Below are 22,960 nucleotides of genomic sequence, written 5' to 3'. Positions count from 1 at the left end.
CATGCTCTGTGTGGAGCCTGATGTGGGGCCCCATCTTAAGACTGCAAGATCAATACCTAAGCTGAAATCAAGAGTCGGACCCTCCACTGACTGAGCCACTCAGGCATCCCTATAATTTTTTCTTAATATTTATTTTTGAGAGAGAAAGAGAGCAGGAGAGGGGCAGAGGGAGAGGGAGACAGAAGATCCCAGCAGGCTCCCTGGTGTCAGCACAGAACCCGATGCAGGGCTTGAACCCACGAACTGCAAGATTATGACCTGAGTTGAAGTTGGGTGCTCAACTGACTGAGCCACCCAGGCGCCCCTGTTTTTTAAGTAAGCTCTATACCCAAGGTGGAGCTTGAACTCATGACCCTGAGAATCAAGAGTCGCATGCTGAGCTGACTGAGCCAGCCAGGTGCCTTTCCATGGGCTATGGTCTTAAATCTCTTTTAGTACATGGGTTTCTCCCTCCCTGCTTTTTTTTCCTTGCAGTTTCTATGTTAAAGAACCAGATTGCCGGTCATGGTTTCCACACTCTGGTTTGCTGATTATACCCCCATGTGACTTCACTTGTAAACTGGTAGTTAGAGCTAGGGGTATGATGAGGTTTAAGTTTCTTGAAAACTTTTTGGGGCCAGAAATACTTTGCAGGTGGTGGTATGACACACTCTGAACTTTTTCTCACCCCTTCGCAGAGGTTAGAAAGATGTATGAGCATTGTGACATCGATGACTGCTGGTGTCTCAGAGAGGGAGGCCAACGATGCCCTCAACGCCCACGTAAGTATATGCCCCCCGCCCCACTTCCATTGCTCCGGGAGCTGTGAGACATGATTCAGAAGATAAAGCACTTTGTGGCTGGGCATGAGGGACAGAACTGAATGTCTCAGCTCCCTGAACCAGGCTTCCCGGCTCCTCTCTCTTCTCTGTCTTACTGTGGGAATCTGTCTCTTGGAACTTAGGTGTCTTTAAATAGCTTTTAAAAATAACTCCTAGTTCTGTAGTGACTTTTTTGTCTTTGCAAATTATTCTCTCATATTTGATCCTTTACATTTCCTAATCTGTGAGGTTGAAAGGATTTTAAATAGTACATGTAAAAGTCTTAGAGTAATTCCTGGCACATAGTGAATGCTTAGTATTTCCTTCTTATTTATAGCAAAATATTTTTGTTATGGCTTCTCCTTAAAAATACCAGAGGTTCAGTGACCTGCCCAAGGCCTATTACTCCATGAATGACTTTGCAGCTTCCTCCTTTCCTACTGAAGGCTGTTAAGGTCTGGTAAAGGTGGTACAGTAGGATTTTTTTTTTCCATTTTATTTATTATTTTTTGAAAATTTTTATTTTACTTTATTAAAAAAATTTTTAATGTTTGTTTATTTTTGAGAGAGAGAGAGAGACAAAATGTGAGCAGGGGAGGGGCAAAGAGAGAAGGAGACATAGGATTCAAAGCAGGCTCCAGACTTTGAGCGGTCAGCACAGAGCCTGACGTGGGGCTCAAACTTACGAACTGTGAAATCATGACCTAAGCTGAAACTGGATGCTCAGCCAACTGAGCCACCCAGGCACCCTGAAAAATTTTATTTTATTTTTTATTTATCTATTTTAATTTTTTTTAATGGTTATATTTATTTTTGAGACAGAGACAGAACATGAGTGGGAGAGGGGCAGAGAGAGAGGGAGACGCAGAATCTGAAGCAGGCTCCAGGCTCTGAGGTGTCAGCATAGAGCCCGACGCAGGGCTCGAACTCACAGACCACGAGACCATGACCCGAGCCCAAGTTGGACGCTCAACTGACTGAGCCACCCAGGCGCCCCTGAAAGATTTTATTTTTAAGTAATCTCTGCACCCACTGTGGAGCTTGAACCCACAATTCCAAGATCAAGAGCTGTATACTCCATTGACTGAGCCAGCCAGGTGCCCCTTTTTCCCATTTTAAATGCTGGCCTGTATTAAGCCTTGGAGAAGGCAATAAGGGTCTGTCCTTTTCTTCCACCTCTCTCCCAAAACACATGCTTTATCACTTTTAGGAGAAGGAAATCATCAGGTAGAAGAGTTGATGATTCTCCTTTGCAGATTATCCAAGTTTTCTGGGAGAAACTGTATTCAAGAACTTTTCTCCTGTGAGTGACAACTAGTTACTTTCCTTCCTCATGTTCCAGGTGTGCAAAGGCCCCCCCCAGCATGAGGAAATCTGCCTGGGCCTCTTCACCCTTGTCCTCACCGAACCTGCCCAAGCTCAGAAGGTAAGACTCCCTGCTCTGAACTCACAGACGCTCCTCAGGTAGAATCTGGGGATATGGTGGAACTTATGGTTAGCTGACATAGTGCCAGTCCTGTTGGCCAGAGCTGGATCACCTTGTTCTCCAGATATGCGTACAGCTCCTGTTTTACTCTCAGTGAATTAGTCATTCTCTGACTCCTATCCTTTCTCTATGTCTTGATTTTCAAGCTAAAGGGCAAGAAAAGGCATTTGTGACAATGGAAAAGCATTTGAAGAGTTGTATGTTGTAGAGTGATGGTCAAGGTTATGAGAGTCGGGACTTAGTCCAGAGAAGAGAAGCGAGCAAGTGCAGTCAGGTCCATTGAGAGTTTTTACCCAGTACTTTGCAGGGTCTGTCACTGGAAAGTGAACAGAAAGCAGGCTTAACACTGCCATCAGTAGGATCTAACAGCTTGATGCTGACGATTGGTGCAACAATAGCGTAGTGGCCAAGAGAACCCTGGAGCCCACTGGGGCCAGACTTCCTTACGAGTACTGTGTGAAAACTAGTCTGGGGTCTTCACAGACAGAAGAGTCTCCTTTATGTGAAATGGATTAAGTGGGATCCTTCTTTGGGGTCAGGGATTAGGCAGGGTGATCTCTTCGGATTCCATTCTTTCATTTAAAAAAGTAGCGAGGGGCGCCTGGGTGGCTCGGTTGGTTGGGCGTCTGACTTTGGCTCAGGTCATGATCTCACAGTCCGTGGGTTCAAGCCCCGTGTCAGGTTTTGTGCTGACAGCCCGGAGCCTGGAGCGTGCTTCGGATTCTGTGTCTCCCTCTCTCTCTGCCCCTCCCTTGCTCGCGCTCTGTCTCTCTCACTCTGAAAAGTGAATAAATGTTAAAAACAATTTTTTTTTTTTATTAAAAAAGCGACAAAATTCTGTCTTTTGCCTCTACAGAATTCCCCTTTGCAGCAGTTCTGTGTCCTTTGAGTCTTGGGACCGTGGTTTAGAAGGATATGTCTGGTGTCTAGCAGTGACTCTATGATACTAAGAGAAGAGGAGCTTGGAGTGGGGACACTCAGTATTCTTACTGGCCTTTCCTTGAACATGGGGAAACACATGCTCTGTGCCCGGCGCTCTGTTGGGCTCTATCCAGACAGGATCTCATTTAATCTTCTCAAAAGCCATATGAGGTTGGTGGCTCTGTCCCTTCTTTCCAAGCCACTCCCAGGTTACCTATAAGGTAATTAGAGGTCAAAGACATTGTCATTTGTTCAAGGAGTACCAAAGAATATCCTCATCAGGGACAAGGACAGGGTGCCCACAGCCCTCTGGCGTAGCGGCTTGAATTAACCTCAGGGGAAAGACGTGAGCACGGCAGCCTGATGTGTTCGTACTCCACCGATGCCACCTGGAGTCACATCCAGGGTGTGCGTAACGTGGAAGAACAGTGTGTACTCACAGGTCCTTGGCGTCCCAGGCCACTTCTGAGCTGGAACCTTGTTGAATTAAATTGGCATTTCATTTTCATACTGGATTTATCATCAAGACCCTTGAAGACGAATGAATGTCTCCAATTTAGTGGTTATAAACAGTAACGTGACCCGGTCTAGCTGCTCTATTTTAAAGAAATTGTTGGCAGAGATGGGGGTGAAGCGGTTGGGGTTAAGGTTTTGTTTTCTCTTATGTGGGCTTTTATAAATACAGTTAAAGTCTTGTGCAGTCACCTCAGTGCAAATTTGTCCAGTCTGCTGGGTTTTTTTGTTGGTTTCAGGTGGGATTGGAATCAGCTAGGGTAAATGAGTAAACCTCAGTGAAGGGGGCAGGATGTGCGTGGTATTTTCAGCTCTTTGCCTAGCCTGACAGTGAAAGGCCATAGGCCTCTGCATCATGAATGCTCATTATGTCATGAATTTGGCTGTCTAGACATGGCAAAGGGCTAGAGCACTTTGTCTTCTTTCTGCCCTGGGACAGCCTCATGAGGGTGGCCCAGATCCTTCCTGCCTTGGGTCTCAAGCTGTTTGACAGCTGCACCAGGATGGTGTTCACATGCTAGCCGTTTCCAAGTAAATCCCCTCTTTGGAACATCCTAGGCTGACAGGCCACTGGGTCAAGGCTCTTCAGACAGAGTAGGTGGAATCAGGGGGGTCAGAAGACATGGTTTTAGGGAAATGAGGAGCTAGCAGGTAGTGACTCATTGAGAGACCTTGAACCAGGTCAGAGTATGGGAAGAATGTGCGGCATGTCTCTGAGGTGCTTTGGTCCTCTTCCCTAAAAGGGTGATTATCTTGTGAAATCCTTCTGTCCTGAGGAAGTTTCAAGTCGGAGTTACTGGTGAGGACGGATTCTGATGCATTGTTTTAGGCATCAGCGTAAAAGAAGGGGTGTGTTTTCTAAGGGTTTGCTTGCGGTTAATTCTGTCTCTGGACCAGAAACCTCAGGATAGGGTGGAGATTTGGCTCCTGGATCTTCACAGGCCGAGAGATCAGAGGCAGGGGTGGTGGAGAGGTTGGTAGTAGACACTGAGTCTTGAGCACATTAGAAATCTGCTCTGGGAAAGCAGGAGCTGAATGAAGAGCCTCAGTCATTGCTGGCAGGTGGCAGGCCGGTACAGACGTCAGGGCCAGCCCTCTGGGACTTCTTAGTGGGCGCAGCAAGGGCGGGTTGAGCAGGTAAACAAGAACTCTCGGTTAAGGACAGAGCAGGCTGGCTTCGGGTGCAGAGTGGAGTATGTATGGGGTGGGTTTTGTTCCAGTTGTACCTTAGCTTTCATCTGCCCTCTCGGCAGCCCTTATGTTTATAGTTTTTGAGTGTGTCTGTTTCCTATTTGATGTCTGAACGGAACAGCTGGGAGCAGGCCTGGCTCAGGGGTTGGGGGGTGTAGGAGGCTGAGTAGGCAGGCACTAGCAGTTAGGAGGTGAAGGTGATAGGGGAGGGTGTGGCAGTTTCTCTTCCTCAGAGTCAAGGACCCAGGCCTTGGTAGTTCACGGTTAAGAAGGTGGGTTGGAGGCTGCCTGGGCCCAGCCTGGAGGGTCTGGGGCACAAGTGCTGCCTCCATGCCATCCTGTCACCTTTCCTTTCTTCTGAGACTCTCTGCTGCTCTTCTCTGGTCCCCACTGAGTTTTGTTTTGGGTTTTTTTTTCCCCATCTACTTCTCTTCCAAGCCAGTCAGAAAACTGGCACAGGGGTTGGTGAGGCAACTGACAGCATCCAGAAGGGGTGCCCTGGTGCTCAGCTGCATGTGTTAGCAACGGTGTGGTTGGTAAGGCCCCACATGGCACACGGGATCAGGCAGACGGGATCTTCTGTCTTCGTCTGTCCCTGTGTCTCCTGAGAAACTTGTCCTCCTTCCCTGTCCCGGGTCTCTTCTGCGCTTCTGCTCTTTATGGAACAGACAGGGCTCCTCTCTGGTGACTCTGGTCTCTGTCTGTCCTGACATGGATCTTCCTCGCCTTTGTCTCCCTCCTCCTCTGTGCCCAGCCTGTAAGTCACACCTCCAGGGCAGGGAGGCTCCAGGGCAGAAGCACCGTTTACCAACCACCACATTGACAGTAGCTCACTGGGTTCCCTTATCCATTAATTAATTATTCCCTTGCTTGCTTGTACTTCTTGTTTTTTTACCGTTAGCGTTTATTTTTGAGAGAGAGTACGCACGCGCATGCACACGCATGTGCACGGGGCAGGGGCAGAGACTGAGGGAGATGCAGAGCCCAAAATGGGGCTCCATCCCAAGAACCATGAGCTCATGACCTGAACCAAAATCAAGAGTCGGACGCTTAACCGGCTGAGCCACCCAGGCGCCCTCCCTTTTGCTTGTACTTTTTGATCTCAGATGGAGTCAGAGGATAATTAAATTCTCCTTTGGGAATGAAAAGGGTATGAAAAGTTGTGGCACAGGAGGGATCTTGAAGCGTTGGTGTTTTTATCAGATCAGTCGTTTGACTTACGGGCCGTAGAGGCCGGAGGAAGTAACAGTAGCTAAGGGCTCAGGAGTCCCTCCTATATCAAGGCCGGAGCGCAGGAGGAGCACTTCCCTTCCGGACACTGAGGGTGAAAGAGCTTAGGGATGTGGTTGTCTCACAGCCACCTTAGGTCCTCACCTCCCTCCCCAGTAGCCTCTTCTCGCAGCTATTTCTAGCACTGGCAGAGAGGTGTGACAAGCATGGAATCTAGAACGGGACTGCCTGGACTTGGATTCTGGCTCTTCTTCTGTCTCTTCAGTGACCTGGGGCAAGTTACTTTACTCCCTTGTACCTGTTTCTTTCTTCATCTGTAAGAACAGAGCTGGTAGCACCTATTTCAGAGGGTTGTTACGGGATTCAAATGCAACCATATGTGTAATATGGAGCGCAGTGTCAGTGCATGTTAGCTTAGCATATTTGCTATCGTTGTTGATGCCACTGGCTTTCCGAGGTAGGAGGTATGTTTCCAAGGTGCCCTTTGTGCTGAGACCCTGACAGCCTGGAGCTCAGTGGGTAGTGAGGCCTCCTGAGGCCTTCCTCTGGGAGTCTGCTCTCTGTAGAGAGAGGTGAGAATGCTCTCAGGAAGGGGAGCAGGAGCATTCAAAGATTGGCGTACTCTGCCTCACCTCTCCCAGGGCTGGGTGCACCTAAGGACCCCTCCTTTTTCAGTCTTGGCAGAGCAAAGGGCAGTCCAGAGAAAAGAAGAATGATGTTTAATTAAAGAAGTTCAGTTTGGTCCTGCCCTTTCTTTCTGGGGCCTTGGTCCCTGGATCCTTTACCCTAATGTTCCTAGCCCTTTGCTTCATCTGGCTGAGTCAATACAGGTCTAAAAACCTCTCTGAGGTCCTTTCTGGTCTGTTCAACCAAACCCATCCTGCAGTGACCTTTCACTGGCAGATGAAAAGCAGACGGCCTCCACCTGGTTTTGCTCAGCTTGTGGCATGAAACAGGGTGACAGTTTCTAAGAAGAGACATGGGGGGTCAAGGAGCCTTTCCTAGGAGGCTTTTCTGCCTTCTCGGAGAGTAGTTGCATTCCTTTTCCCACCGTGTGTGACAGGGCCAGGGTGGGGTTGGGGTGGAGGAGCCCTGTGGAAGGGCAGCATCCACAGGGGCCACTTGAATCCCATGAGTGGTATTTAAGGTGGCGGGGGGAGCCTGTCCTCAGCCTACCGGCTGCTCACGACCTTGCTTCTCACAGTGTTACCGGGACTTGGCTCTGGTGAGTCGCGACGGCATGAATATTGTCCTGAACAAGATCAACCAGATACTTATGGAGAAGTACCTGAAGCTGCAGGATACCTGCCGTACTCAGGTAAGGCCGGGAAGGAAAGAGAGATCCAGCTCAAAGACATGCTAGAGTTTGGATCCCCTCTTAAAGAGAAGGGACAGAGGAATCAGGGATAACATGCCCTGCCTTCGTACACCTAAACTGTAACGTGGTTGGATTCACCCTTTCCTCAAATTTGCAGGCCCTTCTCTTCATCCGTCTTCTCCTCTCCCTTTTAGTTGGTGTGGTTGGTGCGGGAACTAGTGAAGAGTGCGGTTCTGGGAGCTGACGGTGTGTGCATGACGTTCATGAAGCAGATTGCTGGTGAGTTGATGGCAAGGGTGGAAAGCAGAGAGAGGAGCCCAGAGGCTAGGTGCAGGCTGTGGAGGACAGTGAAGGGCCTTGGGGTTTCAGTTCCTGGGTTGCCTGGACTGTTTTCTCCTGAGACAGGCCTCTTCCGGCCACACAATGATGCAGAAAGCAATGGAAAAATCACAGGGCGGGGGGGTCTCTTGAAGCAATACGTCTTGCCTTGCCTTGTTTTCCTTCCTGCCAAACTCAGGGCATGATATAGAATAGTTGGCCTGATTTGGCCAGTCCTTACTCTGGGGTTTCATGGCATGTTGGATCAGGAAGGATCTGGAAGGAGTGGGAAGAGAGGGGAGGGCAAATGATTTGTTCCCGTGACATTGTATGCTTTCAGAAACCCAGGTATCTTCCTTGGCTCCACCTCTACATTCCAAACTCTTGCTTCCAAATATTTATGACATCTGATGGGACCAGTTTGAGGAAAGAACTATGTCACTGGAGAGACCCTGACATTTAGGTTTTATTATCTCATTGGCATCAGTGACATCAGTCCGAGTCACTGAATATCCAAGAGGCCTGTCCATGCTGCCTCTTCTCCCCAAATCACATGTGTTTGTTTCAAAATGACCCTGCTTTGCTATCTCCTCATTCCCATTGGTTCCTCGCTTCCTCTTTAAGATTGTCTGTAACCCTGGTGCTCCTGTTTTGATGTGCATAAACCTTACCCTGTGTGATATGTGACTATGTGGACACTGACTTTTTTTTTCTTTTTTTTTAATGTTTATTTTTGAGAGAGACAGAGCACAAGCAAGGGAGGGTCCAGAGAGAGAGCATGAGCCAGGGAAGGGCAGAGACAGAGAGAGACACAGAATCTGAAGCAGGCTCCAGGCTCTGAGCTCTCAGCACAGAGCCTGACGCAGGACTCGAACCCACAAACTGAGAGATCACGACCCGAGCTGAAGTCAGACACTCAACTGACTGAGCCACCCAGGCACCCCTTGTATACTTTTTTTTTTTTTTAATTTTTTTTTTTTAACGTTTATTTATGTTTGAGACAGAGAGAGACAGAGCATGAACGGGGGAGGAGCAGAGAGAGAGGGAGACACAGAATCGGAAGCAGCCTCCAGGCTCTGGGCCATCAGCCCAGAGCCCAACGCGGGGCTCGAACTCACGGACCGTGAGATCGTGACCTGAGCTGAAGTCGGACACTCAACCGACTGAGCCACCCAGGCGCCCCTCCTTATATACTTTTAAATGGGTGAATTTTACAGTATGTGAATTGTACTTAATTACAAAAAAAAAAAATTTAAAGTATGGAAAATTATGTCTGTAACTTCTAAATAGTTCAAGAAAAAAAGTACTTTTCTTGCAAATTTTCTGTAAATTTTTTTAAAAGTTTATTTACTTATTTCGAGAGAGAGCGCACACACATGCGCACAAATAGAGGAGGAGCAGAGAGAGAGGGAGACAGAATCCAAAACAGGCTCCAGGCTCTAAGCTGTCAGCACAGAACCCGACGCAGGGTTTGAACCCATGAGCCATGAGATCACGACCCGAGCCAAAGTCGGATGCTCAACTGACTGAGTCCCCCGCAGGCAGCCCAACACTGACTTTTTAAATTAGGAAGGAGCAAGCATGATGGTGTGCTGGCTCCTTTACCTCCTGGTGTTTCCTTTCCTGGTTTGGTCTTCCTAAGTCTCCGCTTCTCATCCTCGGACTTTGGTCTGGCATTGCCACATGTAATTTTGCCCCAGAAAGTTCCATAGCAAGCACAGAAGACCATGGCCTGTCTTGTGCCTGAAACAAGAAACCCTTGGCCTGTGATGTGCCTGACTTGGTTTGGGACACCCTGATGCTGGATGGCCACTGTCACTGGCTGCCTGTATCTCAGGCCCTGTTTGAGAAGTCACCCTTTCTTCCAACCAGGGGCTCTTCATGTCTCTGTCCTAGACATTCCCTTTCCAGGGTCAGAGTAGTCCCACTCCAACCCCCAGGTTATAGAAAAGTAGCAGCTCTGGTTTCTGGAAAATTCTAGAACCTTCCTTTCCTTTCTCTGTGGAAGCAAAGGGGAAACTTCAAAGCATGACTGAACAGAAAGCAGGTGTTCCAACACTCAGAACCTCCATGATGGGATAGCAGTTAGGGATGGAGAAACAGGATGGGTGAAGAACTGTGTTGGATTAGTGGACTTGCTAATGAAAGCCATTCTCGTTTTCTCCCCCTTTGAAATCAGGTGGAGATGTTACTGCAAAAAATATCTGGTTGGCAGAGAGTGTCCTGGATATCCTGACAGAGCAGAGGTAGAGTCTGCCATGATGGGTACAGGTGTGGGCGGCCTGAGAACACCTAGGGTTAGAGAGGGGGAGGGAGGGCAAGTGGAGGAATCAAGGGTATGGTATGGCCCAGGGGATTAAGGGGTGGGGAAGAGGTCTTTGCCAAAACATCTCAGAGCCCAGGAAAAACTAGCTTCATCTGATAAGGGTTTATTTTTGATCCAGACCTCCTTGGAATGTTTATCTTTGGGGGGAGACATGGGAGAATGAGCTCAGCAGAGTGGGGCCAGCCAACCACTCGGGCCTGGCAGGTACCCCTTTTCTCCCTTCTGAGGCTCTCCACCCAACAACCCCTGCTGTCTTGAGATGGGAGTGAGGAGGTAACGGGCCCAGGAATTCTGCTCAAGTTTGCACACAGGGCTGGGGGGCTGCGGTGGTAGAGGACGTAAGGGGGACACGCTGGGCTTCTGGCCAGTTCTTTCTTTTTCCCATCAAAGGACCAGAAATTTTATAAGGGCTGTTCCGTATTTGAACTTGTTGGGGGCAAGGACTCCTCTTGGTCTTCTGTTGCTTGACTTCTGAGTCTGTTTTGTGTGAGGCCACCACAGTAGTCAAATGTCCATATTTCCTGTGGTTCAGAAGAACAGACTTCCTCCCTTATTCACACTTGTTCTGGGCACTGCCCCAGCGGAGAGCTGGGTCAGGTGCCGTGCAGCGCCACCTAGTGCCCTGGGCTGGGCTCTCCGCTGCGGCTCCGGCTCAGGCACTTCCATTGGTGCCGCTGCACAGCCCGGGAGATCCTAGCACTTTCTTGCAGGGTGTCTGTGCCTGTCTGGTGTCCTGAGTCCAGTGGTCTCACTTTCTTTTTCTCTTTATTACCCATCCCAGGACTCAGTTACATTCATCACCTTTGCTGACAGTCTTCCTAAATGATCGTTCTCATTTTGTTTCTGTTCTGGTACTGTAAAGCTGCATTTTCCTCATTTGGGCAGTTGGGAGCGGTCTCCGTGTACAGGTGTCACATAACTGCCCTACCTTTGCTCCTACCCCACAAAAACTCAAATCTTTTGGTGCAAGTGAGTCCCTAGATGTTTAAAACCATCTTCTTGGGATGCCTGGGTGGCCCAGTCGGTTTCAAGTGTCCAACTCTTGATTTCAGCTCAGTCATGATCTCACGGTCCTGAGATCGAGCCCAGTGTCAGGCTCTGTGCTGAGAGCGCAGAGCCTGCTTGGGATTCTCTCCTCCCTCTGCCCCTCCCCCACTCACATGCGCGCTGGCTCACTTGCTGTCTCAGAAACAAAACAAAACAAAACAAAGTCTTCTTCCACATCTCCCCTTCTCCCTCCTCCCCAAGTGTTTCTAGGGCCATGGAATTAACAGGTAGCACATGGGGGAGGGCCTCCCCATTGTCCTTGGATTCTGCGTTCACTCTCTGAAAGGAAAAGACCAGAGTCTTTTAATTAGGTGTCTTGAGCACTTTTCCGGAATCAGGATGTTGCCTGGTTGGCTTAATTAAACTTGTTTCTCTGGTTCCCTGGCTTCCAGCAGGGGTGCCAAAGGCCTTATAAGTACTTGCTTGAGGGAGATAGCTCCCAGTTTTGGCACTTTGGAGTTTTTGTCCTCTCCCCACTGCCTTTCTACCCTTTTGAAAGCAGCAGGGAGCACATTACCCCCTTCCCCCAGGGAAATTTAAAAACTCCTGAGGAAATAGGCTTTGCCATCCAAAATCATGTTCTTCTTTTCAGATTATGATTTAGGGCAGGTACCTCATTGGGAGTGGGAGCAGTGGCCAGAGAGCCAGGGAACCCTGTATGGCATGGAGGGCCGCTCATGGCAGGCACAGTGGCAGGGCTGACACAGTGCACCCTAAAGCCGCCAGCGTTCTCAAGGTGTCTTAGCTTCTGGAGGTCCTCATTCCACTCTGTAAGAACTGCTGGCTTTGGGACACCTCTAGAACCTCTTTCCCCATTCTCTGGGCTGGATAGAAGCTCTGTCCCTAGTACCTCGCGTGGTGCTCGGCACATACATGACAGGTGCTCAGTAAATGTTTGAACGAGTGCATCAGTGAGCAAGTATTTGATTGGAAGCTCAATAGTTATGTGAGAGAGATTGCTTTCAGTCAGCGCTTATCCCCATTGGGCGCCTGGTAGAGTGGTAGGAGGTCGTCCCTACCTGAGCCAGTTGGTAGTCCAAGATGGTCACGAGCAAATAGTCAAGAAATCAAAGATCCTCCTCCCAGTGTCAATCATTGGACATTTCTGAGGCCCCAGAACCAGTGTGGGCGTGAACTGGGAGGAGGAACAAGTCTGGACAGAGCGCAGATGCCAGGTGTTTCCTCCCCCACCCCCCCACCCCCCCACCCCCCTACCCCCCTTCTGCAGGGAATGGGTGTTGAAGAGCAGCATCCTCATCGCCATGGCTGTTTACACGTACCTCCGCCTCATCGTCGACCACCACGGAACTGCCCAGCTCCAGGCCCTGCGGCAGAAGGAGGTGGACTTTTGCATGTCGCTGCTTCGCGAACGGGTGAGGGCTAAGACTGTGGGCAGGTGAACCCTAGGATGGGACACCTGTGTAAGTTTTGTGAGCTGACCTAGGCTAGAGATGTCATTTTGGGGAGATGGGGATGGTTCAAGGCCTGGTGTTTTTCCATCATTCCGAAACAGAGCAAGGGAGAAGGTGGGAATCTGCGTGGAGCAGCTCTGGCTCCAGGAACTGCTGTCCCCGGAGGAGGGATTTCCAGGCCCTCTTCATGGACACTGTTGTACACCACAGACCCCGGCTGCCCATTATTATGCAACCCCCCCACACCTGGGTGATGGCCGTGGTCAAGTGGGATTATGAACTGTCCACTCCGAGATCTCCCAAGAGAGGTCCCAGAGCTCTGATCTCTAATGCAGTAGCCACTCCCCATATGTGGCAACTTAAAGTTAATCAAAATTAACTTTAAAATTGAGTTCCTTAGTTGATTATCTACACACATTTCAAGTGCTCATTAGCCACCTGTGGCTGATGGTGACCCTTTTGGACAGCACAGAGATGGAGATCATTTCCATTACCATAGATTGTTCTGTTGGACAAGGGGGGTTTGGGGAAAGGTGTTTGGGGCTTAGCTTGCCTGTCCTGTCCTTTTGGAATTGTAGTCTCTCGATCTGGGTCAAAACCATCCTGGGAGGAGAGAGGAGTAGATTCATGTGAAAGTCAACAGGGCTTTAGTAGTTACCAGTAACCTATCCTCCTTATGTCCATCCCCGGCTTCCAGCTCTCTCCCCCAAGCAGCTGGGAGCCAGTCCTTTGGTGCCAGAAGAAATCCTCTGGTCCCTTCGGCCCTCTTTCCTTCCTTCCCTAGAACGAGCTGCTCCTTGGTCCTCCCTGCAGCAGGTAAATTATCCGTGTTTTCATTCTCTCTCCTGTCCCCCCTCCCCTCATCAAGTTCATGGAATGTTTGATGATTGGCCGGGACCTCGTACGACTACTTCAGAATGTTGCCAGGATACCAGAATTTGAACTGCTTTGGAAAGATATTATCCATAACCCTCAGGCCTTAAGTCCTCAGTTCACAGGTAAGGAAGGGCCAGGGCATCCTGCCCTTGAGAGGTGGGAGTTCGGAGTATGTGCTGAGTGAATCAAGAGGGCAGAGGCTGGAGGGTAGGAGAGGCTTTGGCAGCCAGAAATAGGGAGCTTGGGACAGGGCAGGTTTTGCCAAGTACAGCTGGATGTGGGGGTGGCAGGGGTCCAGAGCAATTCTTAGGGTTCCCAGACAGCCCCTGCCTGGCAGACTGCTGCTGCCATTGGTCCCAAGAAAAACTGAGGCAGAGCCGTGATCCTCCTCCTCCTCCTCCCCCTCCCCCTCCAGCTCTTTGGCTTGGGAGGTGAGCTCATGGCCAGTTTCCAGGCTCACTGGGTCCAGCAGGGGAGTCAGAGGTCAGCTCGTGAGACTGAGTCAGCAGAGGGGCTGGGATTAGCCCTGTAAGAGAGTGCTTCTCCCTGGGATCAGTCTTGCCTCTGAATTCCAAGGATCCAGCCTAGCCAAAATTCTGTTCATGAGAGGGAGTCTTGTGTGCCTCTCCCTGACAAGGTCCTTTTGAAAGCCGTTTCCCCTTTTCAGGGTCCCTCCCCACCTCCAACACGCACGCATGTGCACATGGAAACAGTTGTCTGAGCCCTGGAGAGTCAGGAAAGGAGGGGAAGGTCCTGGTCCTCCTTTATATTGTATTGCTCTTATATTGAACATGTGTTGAGTTGTTTTGAGTGCGTACGTGTGTGCTAGACACGTGTGTTGATTCATTTAATCCTCAGGACAACCCTGTAAGATGGATATTTTACTTTCCATATTTACAGATAAAGAAAATGAGGTTCAAGGAGATTAAGTAATTTACCCAAGGCCACAGCTAGTGAGTGTCAGAGGCAGGATTTGGATCCAGGTCTGTCTGACTCCAGAGCCCGTGCCTATACCACAACCACATTAATCCCAGGACCCAGGGATGGGACCATAAGGAGCAGAAAGAGAGGCTAGGGTTTCCCATGTTTTCCCCTAACTTTCCCACATGTTGCCAACTGGATGTTGTGAGTAGGGGGCTCTGAACGGCCAGGAACAGAAAAGAAGTAATACATCTGGGTCCTGGGGATGGTGGTTGGTTGGAGCAGAACATTCAGATGCTGATTAGAGCCCCCACTTGTATCTGTGCTTGACCTCTCTTGGTCTGGTCTTAGAGTTTCCCCATGAGCAAGACCACTGGCCATAAGTACCTGGCCCAGGTTCCCCACCTGCCTTCTACTCCTTCTGGAAGGTCCTCAGGCTTCTCTTTTCTCTTCCCTTACATACTTGGTTCAGGTATCCTGCAGCTTCTTCAGTCCAGAACGTCCCGAAAATTCCTGGCATGTCGTCTAACCCCAGATATGGAGACTAAGCTCCTCTTCATGACCTCCCGGGTAAGCTAATCTTTTGCAGCAGGAGCAGAAGCTGCAGGTTAGCTGGGCTTCTTCCTCCAGCCTGCAGATGCATTACCGTTGAGTGCTGGCTGGCAGAGTGGTGGCCAAGTGGGTACCCGATCTACCTGGCATTGGGCAGGTGCCATGAGCTGGGGATACAGTGTTCAGTAAAGGAGGTATAGTTGGAGCTCTTGTGACGCTTTCAGTCTATCTAAAACCATCGCTAAACCAAAAATTATACACAAATTATGTAATTCACAAATGTGAAATGTGTGTAAAAGCGTCTAGAGAGGTGTTCATTCTGGAAAACCCACCATTCCTATGGCCAAATGTGAATTCTCAGGAAGAGCTTTGGCCCGGTGGTTTCCAAACATGGCTGAGTTCTAGCAGGATTGGGTGAGCAGCATGTTAAATATACATGTCCCAGGATCCCAGTCTCCCACATAACCTGATTGAGGAATCTGTGTTTGTTTAACAGAGTTTCCAGGCAACAGCTCCTCTACAGCCAGTCTGGAGTTGGGGAGCCTTCTGGCCTAGTCTACTTTTGGTTTCCTGAGTCATCCAGGAGAACCGCGCAGATCTGTGCTATCCCATGTAGTAGCCACCTTCGGGTTGCAGTTTAAATTAGTTAAAGCTAGGGCCACCTGGCTGGCTTAGTTGGTAGAGCATGTGACTCTTGATCTCATGGTAGGGTCTTGAATTCAAGCCCCACGTTGAGTGTAGGGATTACTAAAAATAAATGCCAAAAATAATTTAATAAGTGAATTAGTTAAAGCTAGGTAAAATAAAAGATTCCGTACCTCAGTTGTGGTTCAGTAGCCATCATCATTGCAGAAAATTCTATTGGACAGCATTGGTCTAGACATATCTTTCTTTTTAGCCTTTCTGCTCTCTGTTTTGGTTGAATTTGGGGAATAGAAGAGGAAAACCAGATCTCTGCTCTTACTCAGTGTTGCTATTTGTAACCACGTTAGAGTCTGATTGGGGGAAGGAATTGCTGCGAGAAGCTTTGGAGAGTCTGTGTACCTGGGATAGTGACCCTTTAGTCACTCGACATCAGAAAGCTTTTGGTCAGCTTTCTGTCAGGCTCAGTCCTTGTTCTCGAGGAACATTCCTTGCTGGCCACAAGGGGCTTGCGAAAATAAGAAAAGATAAGAAAAGTGCTTACAACTGGAGCCTCAGTGACTGGAACAGGAGGAAGGAACCAAAATCCAGCTGCAGTCACAGTTGGGGGCAATTGGGACATTAGGTTGGTGGCAGGAACGAAGGCAACCCTGGCACAAGACGTGAGTGAGGAAGGTTCTTGGCAACTTTTTTCAGTCAAGGAAGATTTAAATCAGCAAGTCTTCCTTTGGGAAGGAAGGTCTCTCCTGAGAAGAAAATGTGAGTTAGTGAATGAGTTGAAGCACAAGATGGAGGTGTAGGTCACGCCTAGTGTTGAGTGGTCCTCCCGTTCCTCCGCCCGAGACCCCGCCCTTCCTTCCAAGTTCCTCCAGCGCCCCCTTCCTCCAGGTGCGGTTTGGGCAGCAGAAGCGCTACCAGGATTGGTTCCAGCGCCAGTACCTGTCAACCCCAGACAGTCAGTCTCTGCGCTGTGACCTCATTCGCTACATCTGTGGGGTTGTCCACCCTTCTAACGAAGTGCTGAGTTCAGATATCTTGCCCCGATGGGCCATCATCGGCTGGCTCCTGACAACGTGCACGGTGAGGGGCTGGGCTGTAGGGTGGAGGCTCTTGGGTGGTGAAGGGTCCTCGTCCCTTGAGTCTCCCATATTTCCTTGCTTCTTCCTGACTCTTGGCCTCCTGACCCTAACCCAGCAGTACCCCTTCCTTCACTTTCTTCCCACTGAGTGTCAGCCTTTGTCCTGCTTAGGTTTGTCCCTCTGGAAGTTGACTACACTATTTCCCATCTGGGTTTGTGGTTGGATAGGTTCTCTGTCTTTACTGCTGGTCCCCAAGCCCAGATTTCTGAGGCCTCCCTATCTTTACTTTTAGCTCCAAGAACCATATATGGTTACTCCTCTGAATGGCTCCTTCCTCAGATTCAGGGCTTGTCTCAGACCCTCACTCCGTAGGCTTTTGGCATCAGCTTTGGATACTTGTGCAAACCAGGGGAGCCATTTCTTTCTCAGCATGTTCCTATCTGTTCCTCAGGTAGGGAAGCTCCAAACTGTCTGCTCTCTGGCTTCTACCTTCTGACCTCTTCCAACAGAGCTCTCCTCCCCCTGTTGACTGGGTCCTCGGAATGTGCTGATTCAGACACAATCACAGGCTGTTCCTAGGGGTCCTTCAGCCGGGAATGTGCCCCAGGAGCCCAGGAGGGGCAGCCTAGGCCCTGGTCTGAGTGCTGTGTCAGCTAGGCCCCGTTCTCCTTTTCTAGGAGCAGGGATGTGTTCTTCTGGACAAACGAACGGGAACCCAGGCCAATCCCTGGCCCCTTGGTCGGTGAGACCATGGCCAGTCTCATTCGTATGCAGACTTGGGTGCCCCTCACCCCTGGAGGCTTCTGTCTGTCTCACTAGGAACTGAATTTATTTCTTAGATGCACAGCCATGTGAACCCTGGAGGCTGCCTTGCGCTTGTGCAGGAAAGGGAGCTGTTTGATGAAACCAGCCCTTCTTTCTCCCCTCTCTCTTCCAGTCAAATGTCGCTGCCTCCAATGCCAAGCTGGCTTTGTTTTACGACTGGCTGTTCTTTAGCCCAGACAAGGATAGCATTATGAACATAGGTATGTGACTGGGAGCAGGCAACACCACCCCCATCTCCCAGGCCACTGCCTGGTCTCGGTGACGGTGGTCATAAACCTCAGGGCAGCGTCGGGGGAGACAGCTTATCTGGGAGCAGTTCGATTGTTCCTCACCAGTGCGCCCTTGATGTAGAAGGAAGATTGCTTTTGTGAGGCCAAGCACTCACTCCCTCTCTTTTGCCCAAGAGCCTTATGCTTGGGGCTCCGGTGGAGTGGCCTAGGCAGGGGGCTGTGCCGCACCCTGCTTTTCCTCTCCCACCACCTCCCTCTTCTAAGCCGGATGCTGGACAAGGGAGATGAGGGCTAGGAGCTGTTTGGGGTTGTCTGCTTTTGGGTCTGCTCAGTGGGAATAGGGGGTAGGGATACAGCTCTCTGGAACTATTCCTATATTTTGATGCCTTGTTTCATGGAACTGGGGACAGACTACCTGAAGTGGGGACCCTTTAATTCTCCCTTCTCCAGAACCAGCTATCCTGGTCATGCACCACTCCATGAAGCCACACCCAGCCATTACTGCCACACTCCTGGACTTCATGTGCCGTGTAAGTGTGTGTCCCCTTCACCTTATAGGTGTTCCTAGTGCCCTTCATTGTGGGAGCAGCTGTAATCATAGGTCCTGCCCCCAAGTCAGTGAACACTCCCCTTCCCTATTCCCGCCATCTCCTGGGGGATCTTTCCATGTCTCCATGGGCTTTCTCGACTTCAAGGATGATGACTTAAGGTAGAATCTGGTCTCTCTGAGGCCAGGTCTAGTAAGAATTAACCATTGTAGCAGCTTGGAATGGTCAGGACCATTCCAGACCTTTCTGTAGTCATACTCCCCAGTGTCTTCTGATCAAAACTGAAGCAGCTTTTTAGATCTGGTTCAGCAGAACACTCTGGATGGCAAGTCATGTGCTCATTCTCCCCTCCCTTCCCTTCCAGATCATTCCCAACTTCTATCCACCTTTGGAGGGCCACGTGCGACAGGGTGTCTTCTCCTCCCTCAACCACATTGTGGAGAAACGGGTCTTGGCGTAAGAACTTCATGTGCCCATAGGCAGGTGGGAGGAAGGGTTGTTTTCTCTTGTGTCCCTAAGCCAGGCACATTCAGAAAGTGTCAGACCACTGCTGAGCCTTTTCTCTTGACTGTTATAGAGCGTACCGGCTCCGCCTCAGACTGCTAGGAATATGTCCTCTTGACTCTTAGAGAAATTTCTGTCTTCCCATCACATCCCAAGGCTCTGAGTATGGCCCAGCTTTACTGGTTGGTCGTAGACCTCTCTCTCTAAGTGCACGCCGCATTAGAAGTGAGGAGCTGCAATGTGGACCTTCATTCGTGTCCCCCACCCCCCCCCCCCCACCAGGCATCTGGCTCCCCTGTTCGACAACCCCAAGTTGGATAAGGAGCTGCGGGCAATGCTGAGGGAGAAGTTCCCTGAGTTCTGCAGCTCACCCAGCCCTCCTGTGGAAGGTATGGAACCCTCCCTTCCGTCACCTGTTAGAGACGCCCAGGGCTCTCAGCCGTCTAGGGTGTCTCCCCAGTGCGGGTCTCCACCTCTGTGACTGTCCGGTTCAGGTTCTCCTTCCCCACTTTCTCTTTTGATGTGTTTATGTGTTGTCTTCTCTGGCTCTCCATCTGTCTCATCCTCCCTGACTCTTGCTGACCTCTCTTGCTCCTCAGCGCCTGTTTCTTCTCTTACTAAATAGCCTCCCCTCCCCCTCCACAGGGAAGGCTTTGGTGGGATGTGTGTCTGCCTCCCCTCTCTCTGCGCCCCGGCCCCTGAGGCGAGGGGTCGTGTTGGGTCTCAGGTCTTGCTCCCAGTTACACACGCACACACCCTTTTGTGTTTGGGGGTGAGGCTGAAGCCAAGCAGAGCTTCTCAACTCGGTTTTGAAGCAAAGAGCCCTTGGGACTGTCCCTGGTCTCACCTGTTTGCCGACACGAGCTAAGCACAGCAGTCTCTTCCCTTGCCATTCTTGCTCCTGGCAGAAACCCCTGCACATCGTGGAAGGTCGTGGGGACACGAGGGTGTCCTTCCAGGGTTTGTCATGCCCTCAGGTCATGAACTCCCTGTAAGCCCACCTGCTCCCCAGCCTCCCCTTTCCAGGGTGTCAGCCACGTTAGGTCACAGGATGCCTTGTTTCTTTCCTCCCAAGTCAAACTTGAGGAGCCGGTTTCCGTGGAAATGGACAACCACATGTCAGACAAGGATGAGGGTTGCTACGACAACGCGGAGGCAGCCTTCAGTGACGACGAGGAGGACCTCAGCAGCAGAGGTGCGTGCAACAGCGAAGGGGCTTGGGTGGTGTCGGCCCCGAGGGGACCAGGTGGCAGGAGCGGCCTGGCCTCTGTGGGCTTGGCCCCCAAGTTAGTTGTGTTAGCAGGGTTACTAGACGGGACTCCAGGGCACGGAGCCCTGCCCTTGTTTGCTCCGGAGCCTGGGTGTGCCCACATGCAGGGAGCGACGCTGCGGGCCCCCTGCACACCCGGCGTGTGGGGCTGTCCCTGTGGCTGGTGTCTGGGCAAATGGCTGCTTTCGTGAATTCCTCCCTCCAGGAAAGAAGAGGGAGTTCCGCTTCCATCCTATCAAGGAGACTGTCGTGGAGGAGCCAGTGGATATCACCCCGTATCTTGACCAACTGGATGAGTCCTTAAGGGACAAAGTGCTCCAGCTCCAGAAGGGGAGGTGGGTGCAGGTCCTGTCCTCACGCTCGGGAGGCCGAGCCCCAGCCTCCCCCCTGGTACTGAGTGGGGTGCCCGGGCGTGGGGTGGGGGCAGTGGGGGCTCCGGGGGTGTGCCTTCTGCTGTTAGGTTGTGAGGTTCCTCGTTCCCCAGCACCTGTTTCTCGCTCCATGGTTTTGTTTTTGTTTTTTTTAATTTTTTTAATGTTTGTTTATTTTTGAGAGAGAGAGAGAGTGCAAGTGGGGGAGGGGCAGAGGGAGAGGGAGACAGAATCCGAAGCAGGCTCCAGGCTCCGAGCGGTCAGCACAGAGCCCGACACGGGGCTCGAACCCACAAACTGTGAGATCATGACCTGAGTCGAAGTTGGATCCTTAACCAACTGAGCACCCCAGGCACCCCAGCTCCACAGGTTCCAGGGACAAGAGCCTCTGAGCACCAAAGCAGGATGGTGGGCATTTCCCTTCTCTTAGGGCCTCTGCCTGGACAGCAGCAAATTTTGCCCTAAAGCCTGCCCCCACCCAAGCCTGGATTCACACAGGCCTCCTTTGTTTTGTCTGTGCGTGAGCGTGCTTTGCTGGGTGTGTGTCCTGCCCTCTGCTGTCATGTATGTCCCTGCGATTTCCTCTCCATCCCGCACTGCAGTGACACCGAGGCCCAGTGTGAGGTCATGCAGGAAATCGTGGACCAGGTTCTGGAGGTGAGGAGAACCGACCCCCCACCCCCACCCCCCACCCCACCCCCCCCCCCCCCCCCCGGCCAAGGAGGAAGCAGCCCAGCCCGCCCAGAGTAGAACTCCCCACCCAAGCATCTGACTCTTTCCTTCCCGTCTCCCACACGGGTCCCCTCTGGTGGGCAAGGGCCTGTTGGTCCTGGAGGTAGCAGCAGATGAGTGCAGTGGCTCTGGGTGGTGGGGCAGTAAGGCTTGGGTCAGGCGGTGAGAATCTTCCCCCTCTGTCCCCACCCAGGAAGACTTTGACTCGGAGCAGCTGTCCGTCCTTGCTTCCTGCCTGCAGGAACTCTTCAAAGCCCACTTCCGAGGGGAGGTGTTGCCTGAGGAGATCACTGAGGAGTAAGGCATCTCTCTCCTGACCCCTCCACCACCCACAGGCTTCTGGGAGCCAGAAGTGTGCTCTTGGAGCCCCAGTCCAGGAGGCATCTTGCTGTGGACTTGAGGGAAACCATCTCTTCACTTGTTTTGTTTGTTTGTTTTTAAATTTTATTTTCAAGTAATCTCTACACCCCTGTGTGGGGCTCAAACTTAAAACCCCAAGCCCAAGAGTCATGTGCTCTCCCGACCAAGTCAGCCAAACGTCCCTCTCTTCACTTCTTTTTAGTCTCAACGTGTGCCCGTTCACTTAAGGATTTCTTTTTGCCTGCTGAATGCAGAGCACGGGACAGTGGCCTCTAGCGCCTTTTCCTGGGTGCCCTGCTGCTGCTACTGAGCCCGGGGGCCCCAGCCCTTGCTGCTTTAGGTGGGATTGGACCCTTGCCTGGGTCTTCCCTGAAGGGCAGGAATCTCTTTTTTTTTTTTTTTTTCCTTTCTTATGTTCATTTATATCTGAGAGAGAGCACAAACCAGGGAGGGGCAGAGAGAGGGGGACAGCAGTGAGCCCAATGCAGGGCTTGAACCCACAAACTGTGAGATCACGACCTGAGCCAGAGTTGGACGTTTAGTCGCCTGAGCCACTCAGGTGCCCCAGAAATCACATTTTCAATGACAGTCACAACGCAGACTGTGGTGCTTGTTAGGAACCTGTTTTCTCTGTAGCAGTAGGAAGTTAACCTTTGGTCAGGACAGGAGCGGGCTGGCATCCAGCCTCCATAACATCTGCCTGCAGCCCACCTTCTCCACTCGCGTGGACCCTTAGATGTCACCCCCCTCCCGCAGGTCCCTGGAGGAGTCTGTGGGAAAGCCTCTCTACCTAATATTTAGGTAAGGACCCAGCCGTCGGGGGCACTGCCGTGCTGTCATCCCTCTTCACCAGGCATATGCCTCTGTCCTGGGGTAATGGGTCTCCCTTTCCAGAAGGAAGGGGTTTGCAGGGGGCACAGACACACGCCTTTCCAGAAGCTCCACAGGAGAGTCTGCCCCACGTCAAGTTCTGTCCTTCCCTCCCGTCTGTCACGTCCAGGAACCTGTGCCAGATGCAGGAGGACAACAGCAGCTTCTCTCTGCTTCTGGACCTCCTGTCCGAGCTGTATCAGAAACAGCCCAAGATTGGCTACCACCTGCTGTACTACCTGAGGGCCAGGTGGGTAGGGGCCTCCCCGGGCACGCGGACTCCCCACCGCAGCTGTCCTCACCAGGGCCTCCTGTGTGATAACAGCTTTAAAGCACATCATTCCGTGGGTTTAAGTATATTTGCAGAGTCGTACAAATTATTGCCACTGGTTACTTTAGAACATTTTCGTCACCCCCAAGACAAATGTGTGTCCCACTTAGCAGTTACCTTTCCGTTGTCCCTTTCGCCTCACCCCTGTTGATCACTGCTCTGCTTTTTGTCTTTATAGATTTACTTTTTCTGTGTATTTCTTATAAATGGAATCCTACAACGTGTGATTTTTCGTGACTGGCTTTTTTCACTTAGTGTAACGTTTTAGAGGGTTATCCCCTTCGTAG

General features: G+C 51.0%; 1 protein-coding gene across 1 annotated transcript in view; it reads left to right on the top strand.

Annotated features, from left to right (window-relative positions):
• Nucleotides 1-22,960, top strand: part of INTS3 (integrator complex subunit 3) — a 39,492-nt gene that overhangs the window by 8,943 nt on the left and 7,589 nt on the right. The window contains exons 2-20 of the mRNA XM_047092765.1: nucleotides 678-761; nucleotides 2,143-2,226; nucleotides 7,346-7,459; nucleotides 7,654-7,738; nucleotides 9,957-10,023; nucleotides 12,379-12,523; nucleotides 13,431-13,560; nucleotides 14,832-14,929; nucleotides 16,442-16,633; nucleotides 17,570-17,657; nucleotides 18,138-18,217; nucleotides 18,600-18,691; nucleotides 19,022-19,128; nucleotides 19,815-19,934; nucleotides 20,215-20,344; nucleotides 20,983-21,037; nucleotides 21,306-21,409; nucleotides 22,229-22,273; nucleotides 22,473-22,592. Of these exons, the coding sequence (XP_046948721.1) occupies nucleotides 678-761; nucleotides 2,143-2,226; nucleotides 7,346-7,459; nucleotides 7,654-7,738; nucleotides 9,957-10,023; nucleotides 12,379-12,523; nucleotides 13,431-13,560; nucleotides 14,832-14,929; nucleotides 16,442-16,633; nucleotides 17,570-17,657; nucleotides 18,138-18,217; nucleotides 18,600-18,691; nucleotides 19,022-19,128; nucleotides 19,815-19,934; nucleotides 20,215-20,344; nucleotides 20,983-21,037; nucleotides 21,306-21,409; nucleotides 22,229-22,273; nucleotides 22,473-22,592 (1,940 nt within the window). The remainder of the gene's footprint in view (nucleotides 1-677; nucleotides 762-2,142; nucleotides 2,227-7,345; nucleotides 7,460-7,653; nucleotides 7,739-9,956; nucleotides 10,024-12,378; nucleotides 12,524-13,430; nucleotides 13,561-14,831; nucleotides 14,930-16,441; nucleotides 16,634-17,569; nucleotides 17,658-18,137; nucleotides 18,218-18,599; nucleotides 18,692-19,021; nucleotides 19,129-19,814; nucleotides 19,935-20,214; nucleotides 20,345-20,982; nucleotides 21,038-21,305; nucleotides 21,410-22,228; nucleotides 22,274-22,472; nucleotides 22,593-22,960) is intronic.

The sequence above is a fragment of the Lynx rufus genome, unplaced genomic scaffold (genome assembly GCF_022079265.1).
Source record: "Lynx rufus isolate CCGP_SWC_20201006 ecotype Redwood Valley unplaced genomic scaffold, mLynRuf1.p SCAF_31, whole genome shotgun sequence".
Taxonomy (NCBI): domain Eukaryota; kingdom Metazoa; phylum Chordata; class Mammalia; order Carnivora; family Felidae; genus Lynx; species Lynx rufus.
Note: the sequence above shows the minus strand (reverse complement) of the source record. Positions and strands in the feature narration are given on the sequence as shown.